The sequence below is a fragment of the Anguilla rostrata genome, chromosome 13 (assembly GCF_018555375.3).
Source record: "Anguilla rostrata isolate EN2019 chromosome 13, ASM1855537v3, whole genome shotgun sequence".
NCBI classification, from domain to species: Eukaryota; Metazoa; Chordata; class Actinopteri; order Anguilliformes; family Anguillidae; genus Anguilla; species Anguilla rostrata.
This window is the reverse complement of record NC_057945.1, coordinates 2,268,399-2,279,371: the sequence shown is the minus strand read 5'-3', so window position 1 is coordinate 2,279,371 and position 10,973 is coordinate 2,268,399. Positions and strand designations below refer to the sequence as shown.

Here is a 10,973-nt window from a genome sequence, read left to right as displayed (position 1 = left end):
TGCCTTGAACTAATTTTTGGTAGCCATTGGAATTAAGTTAAATTCAGTAACAAATACAATTAACAAACTATTTTTAATGAATATACTCTGGCATATACATTTGTTTTAAGGGAATTAAATGAACAGAAACTTCTCTACTTCATTCCTATTGTTACAGAAAATCCACTACAAACATGTATTACTCCAAGAAATCATTAACAGTAGATTGATGAATTTTCATATCCATATTCAGTGCAATCACACCTCATCATTAACTAAAACCAGCAATGACTACATTTGCACCCAAGACCAAGGTAATACAAAACTGGTTTTACTAGAAACTCCAGAGTGGATGACTTTCTGAAATATATTCCATATAAAACCTTTAATACTAAAAGAATGCTCCATAAATAGATAGAAATTTTTTTGATTAGTGATGATTAGTCTCAGTTCTCTCAAAGCACTGTGTCCCTAAGATACAACTGACACAGCACTCCTTGTCTTCCATAAGAGCACAGCAACACCCAGCGTGCTGAAACGCAATGCTAGCTAGACAAAACATCTCAACCAACGCAATGCTAGCAAGGCAAAACATCTCAACCAACGCAATGCTAGCTAGGCAAAACATCTCAGCCAACGCAATGCTAGCTAGGCAGAACACCTCAACCAATGCAATGCTAGCTAGGCAGAACACCTCAACCAATGCAATGCTAGCTAGGCAAAACATCTCAACCAACGTAATGCTAGCTAGGCAAAACACCTCAACCAACACAATGCTAGCTAGGCAAAACATCTCCGCCAACGCAATGCTAGCTAGGCAGAACACCTCAACCAATGCAATGCTAGCTAGGCAAAACATCTCAACCAACGTAATGCTAGCTAGGCAAAACACCTCAACCAACACAATGCTAGCTAGGCAAAACATCTCAGCTAACGCAATGCTAGTTAGGGAAAACATCTCAACCATCACAATGCTAGCGAGGCAAAACACCTCAACCAGCCTGATTTTAAAGCCCAGGCTCCTTCCTAGCTCTACTGGAAGGAAGGAGGGAACATGAGCACTAGGAAACAATCCAGCGAACCATGCAAACGTTGGGCAGGTCTCCATGCTTCACTGCTGAGAAACAGAGCTTTCTGACGCTGTGTAGCTGACTGTCTGACGACCTGTGGCTGAAGCATATGTCTGATGACTGTGCTGCTGACTGTTCTGATCACACCTGTGGCTGAAACATGACTGTTCTGATCGTACCTGTGGCTGAAACATGACTGTTCTGATCACACCTGTGGCTGAAACATGACTGTTCTGATCGTTCCTGTGGCTGAAATATGACTGTTCTGATCGTTCCTCCATGAGCGAAGAGACCCAGAGGGACAGGATCACCCCGAAAACGAGCAGGAACATGTGCAACTTCAACACTCCATTCAGCAGTACCAACGCATGTGTACGTACATTCCTCCACACCTACATACATACAGCAAAAACCATTATACTCCTGTGAATCCACTGCTTTGACAGTTTTCAAGTATATTAAGGGTTAAATATGATTGGTGTTAAACGAATGGTTATAATACACAATCAGTTTTCAAGTGTTCAAAAATAAAAGCAGACCTCCAAGAACCAAAGATACTCAATCTTCCATACAAGGCATGCACTAATCCCTCACATCACATGGTTGTGTGTGTGTGTAAGCGTGTGTGTGTTCATGTCAGCATGTGAGTGTGTGTGTGTGAGCGTGTGCATGTGTGTGTGTGTGTGTGTGTGAGCATGTGAGTGTGTGTGTGTGTGTGTGTGTGTGAGAGAGAGTGTGTGTGTGTGTGTGAGCGTGAGTGTGTGTGTCAGAGAGAGTGTGTGTGTGTGTGTGTGTGGTGTGAGTGTGTGTGTGTGTGTGTGTGTGCGTGTGTGTGTGTGTGTGTGCATGTGTGTGTGTGTGCGTGTGTGTGCGTGTGTGTGTGTGTGCATGTGTGTGTGTGTGCGTGTGTGTGTGTGTGTGTGTACACATGTATGTGAATAGAAACAGCCTCCTTTGAATGATTCCAGCAGTGGGGTTTACAATGAGAGAGTGGCAATGGCAATAATATTTCTGTGGTGTCAGAAATCTACAGCATAAACCAGGGCTACACGGAGGATATGCAGGGGTGAAGGTACAGAGAGGGGTCGATCCTTACGGTTGAGAACACAGCTGGTCCCCAGTACTGCTGTTTAATTTGGAATAATGCCCCTGGAAAGAAAGGTAACTCATTATAAGGTTTTAGCGCCATCTACAGTTACCCATCTGTCTTCAATCAATAAGCAGATTCACCATTATGAGGATAAAAACACTATGTGAGGTTTGTTATAGCCTATGACACATTATAGAATAGGAAAATATATATTTACAAAGTTGCCGAGGTTGCAAATAAGAAAAAGAACACAGATTAGAAATCTCAGCAGGTCCTCTCGTCCCGCAGGGAAGGGAGAGAGGAGCCCCCCCGAGGGCGTTTCGTTGTGCTGTTAAATGGAGTATGCTGAGCGCAGTTACTGTACAAAACGCCATCTTCACCACGAGCCAGAGGAAGCAGGAAGCGCTAATGGGTCCATGAATTCGTTCGTCCACTCCAGTACCCCAAAACAAGCAGCGCAAGACTTTCTCAGAGCAGAAAATGCTTGCTCGCTCCTCATGAATATTCCACGGTAAGAAGATGAATATCGGACTGACTAAAAAAAAGGATTAGTTATACACAACCCCGCCCACCCCATCCGGGTCACATGACTGCTAACTGGCACAGCTGGACAGGTAGCGGTCATGTGACCTCGAGGACAGTAGCTCAGTTACATCACTTTTTTGCGTGAAAAGAAAAAAGAAAGCCAAAAAAAAAACATGCAGACTGAACAATAGTACAAAAAAATTAATATCGTTAGAAAAAACGCATTTACAGATCGGTTATTTTTTAAATAATATTTGTCAGAAAATATTCCCATTCCAGTATATCCCAATGATCCAGTGCACATCATCAAGTGGCTAATAGGCCTTACATTGCCCTCGTCTTGCATAAAATTTAATATGGAAAACTAACCGCCGCCCCAGCTCGCAATACAGGAATTTAGTCATAAACTCTATCTATAGCTATATATCTCTGTTATATATTATAAACCCGGTGAAGGTCTACATTCTCTGTAATCATTGAAAAATATATGCTTTCCTTTACGTATCATCAACTGATAAACAAACGTGAAAAATAACCTGCGTATTTAAATGGTAGCCTGATCGCAAATTGCCGTTTATCAAATCGCCCTTCCGTGTCACGTCCTAAATGGGCAACAGCACGTGAAGCAACTGGATGATCGGGTTCTGCGCAAAACGACAACAAATGGGAAACAATAACGCAGTGCGACTTCACAGCCGGCGGTTGCTGTTGGGGAACCTTATAGCGCGTGTAGCACGTGTAGCACGTGTAGCACGTCGTCCAACGATGCGTATTGCCGATGCGTTTCCAGTCGTGACGGTCTCCAGTTGAATCGTTGCGGTCATCGTTTTTCTAAAACAGCCATCAGTTTTTTTTAAAAGGTAAGTAGAAAATAGAAAATACAAGGACCAAAAAAAATCTATATATAACTTCCAACGTAAAACTACAACTAAAATCTAAAGGAAACCAAAGGTTTCACATGAGTGTGTGGAAAAACAAGTCTTCCACACACCATGTTATTAGTTTGCTTTAAGTCCACTTAGAAATATATAAAGCCACTGCAACAGAAAACATATTTCTCCGGGTGCAAGTCCATACTTTAAAACGATCCTGAAGAGTCTGTATCGTGTACAGAAATACACACCACATTTTCTATAGACATTGATTTTCCCTCTTTACCTTTTTAATAAATAGTTGTGGGTAAAGAAATGTTTTTGGTGCTAAAATCTTCCAAAACGTGGTTTCTCAAAAACAAAAAGACTCGATTTTTACTTTTCCAAGGATAACTACTCTGAGTCTATCAAGAAGTATAACATGCTCGGTGATCCAGGGTCGTTTATGAAGAATAACATTCAAACACCTGAAATCTGACTCTATGTACTGAATCCTGGGTCATCGCTTAAACGTGAGAGCACTTTAGGCACCCTCCATTATACTCACTGCACCAGTGCAATCTTAGCTGATCACTAATGTAACCTAAAGTCTTCTTCATTCCAGATGTCGGCCACAGCGAAGGGACTCCCCATCCCCACACGGGCTGGGGGTACGAGGCGAATGTTTTGGGACGAAGAGAACGCCGGCCCTACCGCAGAGCAGAGCGTTCCTCGGGCGTCCCGTCCCGTGCCCGGAAAAGCATGGGAATGCGGTGAGCAGTCCGGAGAGGTCCCAGTCCGGAGGAAGAGAACCCTCTCCACCCGTCCCATCCTTCCGGGGCCGATACTTCTCTCCTTTCATCCCTCCTTCCATCCCTCCATCCATCCTTCCTTCCTTCCTTCCCGAACGCTTGGGCCTCGGCTGCCCCTCCCTCCCCCCCTACTCCTCACTGACCCCGTGCTCCCAGGCCACCTTGGCCTGCTCCTCCTTGTTGGTGAGCAGGGGCTGGGAGATCTTCCGGGGCATGGGCATGGGCCTGGGCGTGGGCTGGAGGTCCTCCTCCGGGATGCAGCCCTCCCTCAGGTAGGGCTTGGGGGGCAGGGCGGGGGGTGGCTCGTGGTGGTAGTGGGGGTGGGGGTGGGGGTGGAGGTGCGGCGGGGGGCCCTCCGGCGGGGCGGGGGCGACCCCCCCAGGGGCGGAGTGGCTGCGGCAGGGCGTGGGCTTGGAGGAGTCCAGGACGTCCGGCTCGGAGACGCTGTAGCGGACGGGCAGGTAGGGGGACTCGCCGTCCTCGTCGCCGGCCCAGGGCTGGCCGGGGGGCGGGTCCAGGGCGTCGGCCCGAGGGGGGGGCTCCGAGGGCTGCCCGAAGTTGCTCTCGCTCAGGGAGGAGACCCCGCTGCTGGCGCTCCCAGACAGGGTGGAGTTACTGCCGTCCAGGCCAGACTGCGGGCTGGTGGGCGAGGCAGGGATGGGGTGCAAGGGAGACTGTGGGGGGGGGGGGGGCAGAGAGGAAAAGAGCTCGCGTCAAATATGGTAGAACAGACATCCAAGGAGGACCAGGATTGACCCAGACCACCCTGTCATTTAACACATCTCTTTGTCCTCGATTCCATCTCTGGAAGCTACTCAGACGGAAAACCCTCACGGCGGAAAGAAGCTTTTAGGCAAGACGTCCAGAGACGAACATTACATTCTGTAAAAATGTCTCTGTTTTCTCAGCCTTGAAAGTCTGAGAACTGAGTGAGCGGAATTTCTCAGAGCGGTTTCATTTTCCTCCCATTCAAAAGCTGCAAACATGCAGCCACTCCACAGGAATGCTCTCTCTACGTCCGGAAAGAGTGAGCCAAGGTGGAACGACAGTGCTAGCAACTTACTGCCCTTTACAGAAAGCTGAAGCAAGCTCGAGTTAGTCATCCAAATAAAGAACCTGCTAGGAAATAAACCAACCACCTAATTTACTCACTAACCAGTCAAAGCTCTTGCATTATAAATAAGCAATCAATAGCTATCATCCATAATATATATAAATACTAAATAGCTATTAGCCAGCTATCCAGTCGTTTATCAAGGTAAGAGTGCACATATCAGCAAGAGGCAGCTAGATTAACTGGATGGCCAAAACAGTGATATACACATTTATACAACTGGGCATAACAATAATAACTGCTAGTTCTACAAGAAAAGTCCTTCTGTCAATTACAGCAAAGAGGAGTTTTGTGACAGTGTCTTACTACAGTAAATAATTATCTTTAAATACTCTCTAGTTCTCTCTCTTAATGCACCCCCGTGTGCTTCAAATGTCATTCCAGACATCACCACGCCGGCAAAGATGCTAGAAAATGTTAAAGATCTCGCAGTTTGACCCGAAGGGAGCATGTATAATTACACTCCTTTCCAAACAGGCACCACAAAGGGCATCCGTTCCCTCGCATCTCCTTCCCTCAACCATTAGCAAGAAATGCTGGAGGGGGAGCTTTCCTAACCAATAGAAACGCTGGAAACTGTTTAACAGCCTGCTAGCCTGCTGAAATAGCTTTGCTGAAATAAATGATATCAATAGCTGAAAAGCCCATTCATTTGCTAGTTAGCCACTTTTCTTGCAAGCTAACAAGCTACAGCAGCTGACATTGTAACAGTTTTCTGTCCCATAATGCAAGACGAAGAGGGCAGCAGCTATTAATCCCTTTAATTGTATTAGCAAGGGACTGGTTAGCTAGCCAGTGTTAGCCATTTCACAAGAGCAGTGAATTGTGAAAGTTAACGTATGTTGTGAAAGAGGAGTGTTTTGCTCATATTCAAGGACATCACAATGTATCCGGCATAATAAACTCAAACTGCAGCAGCAATTACCTGCAAGCCAAGCTGTTTATTCTGCTTCAATAAACCTCCAACCCTTCATAGATCATGACATTGAACCCATTTTCTAAAGAATATTATGCCTGATTTACAACAGCTGAAAATGCTGCAACATGGACGGCAAAACATCAGGATTTACACCTTGAATAGTTATATTCCTTTCTTTTATTTGGCAGCCAACACACACACACACACACTGCAGCAGTGTCTTGCTTTTTGTGAGGACCTGACACACACACACACACTGCAGCAGTGTCTTGCTTTTTGTGAGCACCAGACACACACACACAGACACACACACACACTGCAGCAGTGTCTTGCTTTTTGTGAGGACCAGACACACACACACACACACACACACACACAAGCAAGAACACACTGCTAGAACAGCGGGAGAGCAGTGGTGGGGCAGGGCAGGGGCGTGGCCAGGGCGGGGCAGGGGCGTGGTTGGTGCACAGGGGCGGACAGGAAGCAGAGCAGCAGAGGGTACCTTTCGTAAAGAGCGGGCAGGCAGGGCTGGAGGGAGCTCGCTGATCTGGTGGTGGAAAGCATCAAAGTGTATCGAGAAGTGTCCTAAAGGGAAGAGACACAGCAAGGGTTGGAGAAATGCACACACACACTAATACACACACACAGGCACACACACACACATACACGCATGCACACACACACACATGCACACACACTAATACACACACACACACACTACACTCATACACACACACACACACACACACACACACGCATACACACACTAATACACACACACACACACACTCTCTCTCTTACACACACATAGACACATACACACACACAGTCGCACACACACACAAACTCACACACACACACACATACACGCACGCACACACACACGCACACACATTAATACACACACACACACACTCTCTCTCTCACACACACACACACAAACACACACACACACACTCTCTCAGTCACACACACATAGACACACACACACTCTCACTCACACACGCATAGACACACACACACACACACACACTCTCACTCACACACACATAGACACACACAGTCTCTCTCTCACTCACACACACGCATAGACACTAACGAGGACACAATCCGAAGCCTAGCTCATTCGGACCCACTAAGGGGGTGTATGGGAAGGATACAGGGGCACAGGGCAGTTAATCAGAGAAAAATGAGAGAATTCCACACAAAGCTACAGTTTTGGACAGGACAAAGAAGTAGAACACACTTAAGGAACTAGCAAAATACCAGCCTTCACCACAGTGGACATGTTGGAGAGACCTTTTCAGGTGCGCACGCACACACACACACACACACACACACACACACACACACCTGCTTGTCCACAGACAAAAAAATAACCCTTTGTTACAAGTATGGAGCAATGTCGCTGAAAAAGTCCCCACAGCAGTATCCAAACCGTTTCTCAAATTTAAAACAAAACTTGAATGTACATTTCCTTCCTAGGTGCTTGGAAGCAAATGAATAGAAGAAAAATTGGAAGCACTCCGAAACTCTAAACATTTTTATGGAAACAGAGGACAATGTATGCCTGAAAAACAAACTGCAACAAAGCAGAAAGCCCAATGATTGAGTCACACATTCTCAACAGCAGAAGAGCTCTTAGAAGCTAATTGGTTCCTCATTAAAGCACAAAAAGAGCCTTTACTCTACACACAGCTCTTACAGCGTAGCCTGTCCAGCTATCTGTGATGTTTGGCACTACAAACAAAACAAATTGTGCCCAATAAAACAAGTTTTGGAATGAAACAGATTCTGTCAGAAATTAAACCTATGGCCATCCAGAGTGAGCTGGATCCGGGCCTTCCACAGCGATGCTTTCACAGCGTTCTGCTCCAGCATCTGGGTCAGCCTAACCCAGGGCCTCTTGTATCTCATCTTCCCCCTGTGTCTCATAGCCCAGCCAAGGCCTGTGGGGTTTAGCGGGTAAAGGTGTGGCTCAGCAGGGGCAGGGCTTGGGCCCGGGACGGCTCCTGCCCCCCTGTCCTTCCTGGGGGGTCTAGAAGGGGGGTTGGATGGGGTCTTACCAGGAGGCAGGGTATGGGGCAGAACTGGGGGGGGGGGGGGTGGGGGGGTTGTTGGGGGTCTTACCGGGAGACACGGTACGAGGCAGGACGGGGGGTGGGGGTGGCTGATGGGGGTCTTACCGGGAGGCAGGGTTCGGGGCGGGACGGGGGTGGGGTGGTTGATGGGGGCTTGGATGGGGGTCTTACCGGGAGGCAGGGTTCGGGGCGGGACTGGGGGGGCCATCACACTCCCCACGTGGGCAGCGAGGAACGGCAGTGCCTCCCGGGTGCCGCTGTCCAGGCTCCAGCTGCTGGGAGCACTGAGGACTGATGGAGAGAATAACCGCCATTAATCACAATGCTGCCCCCTGCTGGAAGTCCTCCAGTACTGCTTAAAGACTGGCCACTCTTACTGCTATTATTATCAGGGTTGGGTTGTATGTCACTTTGGATAAAAGCGTCCGCTAAATAAATGTAATGTAAATCTATTGTAAAAAATTGGAAGTCAGCTTATGAAATAAAATCCAATTCAATTTATGAATCACAAAATGCCCATAATGAATTTTCAATTCATAAATTAAATTTAGATTCATTTTCTGAATAGGCAATACTGTTATTATTATTAGGAGTCCAAACCCATAGGGCTGGAACACAGTTGTTTTTGTGCTGGTTTGTTTTATTATTTTTTTCTTCAGGTTCTTCCTCCAGCTTTTTGCTAATTTCTGTGGTATGGCAAATGCTAAGAGATTAAATATTCACCAATAATAGATGTGCAAACTCAGACACAACGCATATATTTCCAGTTGGCCAGATGGTGATGCTATAATTAAAGATCCGATTTTAAACCTTTACCCTCCTGTTCTGTTCATTTTTTAGGTACAGCAAAAATGTTCCCGGGTCAATCCCCATACAGGGTGGGTTTGCAAATACATGAAATGAACCATTTTCATTTAAAATGTTGATTACACTAATTAAGGCCAGTAGAAGAAGTTTCATACTGAAAAAATAATTTTAAGTATTTTTCCTAGATTTTCAAACTTTAAAAAGGGTCAATTTGACCCGCAACATAACAGGAGGGTTAAAAGGCTATATCTCCTACACCGTAACTCTGATTAAGACCAAATTCAGTGCAAATATTCTGCATGTAAGATCTATGATTCTGGACTACCAAGATCCACTAAAACAATTTCCCCACCATTTTCATTTTTAGACATGGTTTGATTTCTATAAAATGCGGTTGGAAGCAAGTGTGGACCAAGCTCTTGAGTTAACTTCACAGATTTTTAAAATTTGTTTCCATTTTGAAGATATTGGCAAATAAAGTTGAAAACAGGCATGGTGTAAAACAACAATGGCTTTAATGGCTCCTTGAATTTTAGTATTTTTTTATCAGTGCTCATTGTCGCCACCTCTGCTGTTACTTTCTCATCACACTGCATCTTTTTTGGGTGCTGAGTCTGAGGAACAGGCACTTCCTGTTCACCATTACAGGTGTACTCAGGGCATCCGATTGGACAGGGGTGGACCCTGTTGCATGATGAAACACTGTTACCCCGGCAGCCCAAAACCCCGGGATGATGCTGGAATCAACGCTGCCACACACTGTGGGCCTGCTGGCCACAGTTGGCTCTGGAACGATCCAGTTTGACACCAGACTCTGGGGCCCATCTGTGCGCTAGAACACTGCCTTACCAGGATGAGCCACCCAGCAGCTCCAAGTCAACTTCACAACATCTGCAAGGGGCGGGGCCTCAGACAGAACTATGGTAATATACCTTCTACACTTTACTATAGCACTGGAGTTCCATTACCAACAGAATATACTGCATTTAAGAAGTAGAGAGGTCAGAAGCAAGGTAGTAGCTCAGTATCTGGTGAGCATAAAGGATCTTTGGCTGCACTGGACTTCACAGAAAACACAGGAAGTCTCCTTGCTACTGGACTCAAAACCAGACAGAATGAGTGAAGGGACATCTACTAAACTGCTACTACAGGTTGGAGTCAGAGAGTGAGGTCAGTACCTTTCTCAGTCACAGACAGGTTGGGGTCAGAGAGTGAGGTCAGTACCTTTCTCTGCCACAGACAGGTTGGGGTCAGTACCTTTCTCTGCCACAGACAGGTTGGGGTCAGTACCTTTCTCTGCCACAGACAGGTTGGGGTCAGTACCTTTCTCTGCCACAGACAGGTTGGGGTCAGTACCTTTCTCAGTCACAGACAGGTTGGGGTCAGTACCTTTCTCTGCCACAGACAGGTTGGGGTCAGTACCTTTCTCTGCCACAGACAGGTTGGGGTCAGTACCTTTCTCAGTCACAGACAGGTTGGGGTCAGTACCTTTCTCTGCCACAGACAGGTTGGGGTCAGTACCTTTCTCTGCCACAGACAGGTTGGGGTCAGTACCTTTCTCAGTCACAGACAGGTTGGGGTCAGTACCTTTCTCTGCCACAGACAGGTTGGGGTCAGTACCTTTCTCAGTCACAGACAGGTTGGGGTCAGTACCTTTCTCAGTCACAGACAGGTTGGGGTCAGTACCTTTCTCAGTCACAGACAGGTTGGGGTCAGTACCTTTCT

The 10,973-nt window shown here is 46.5% G+C and overlaps 1 protein-coding gene across 11 annotated transcripts in view; it reads right to left on the bottom strand.

The window, feature by feature from the left end:
• Positions 1 to 1,184: 1,184 nt before the first annotated feature.
• dock3 (dedicator of cytokinesis 3) overlaps positions 1,185 to 10,973 on the bottom strand; it is a 332,206-nt gene continuing 322,417 nt past the window's right edge. For all 11 annotated transcript variants that reach the window (XM_064305961.1, XM_064305962.1, XM_064305963.1 and 8 more), the window contains 3 exons: positions 8,613 to 8,732; positions 6,863 to 6,945; positions 1,185 to 5,001 (listed from right to left, as the gene is read on the bottom strand). In XM_064305961.1, the coding sequence (XP_064162031.1) occupies positions 4,456 to 5,001; positions 6,863 to 6,945; positions 8,613 to 8,732 (749 nt within the window). In that variant the 3' untranslated portion in view covers positions 1,185 to 4,455. The remainder of the gene's footprint in view (positions 5,002 to 6,862; positions 6,946 to 8,612; positions 8,733 to 10,973) is intronic.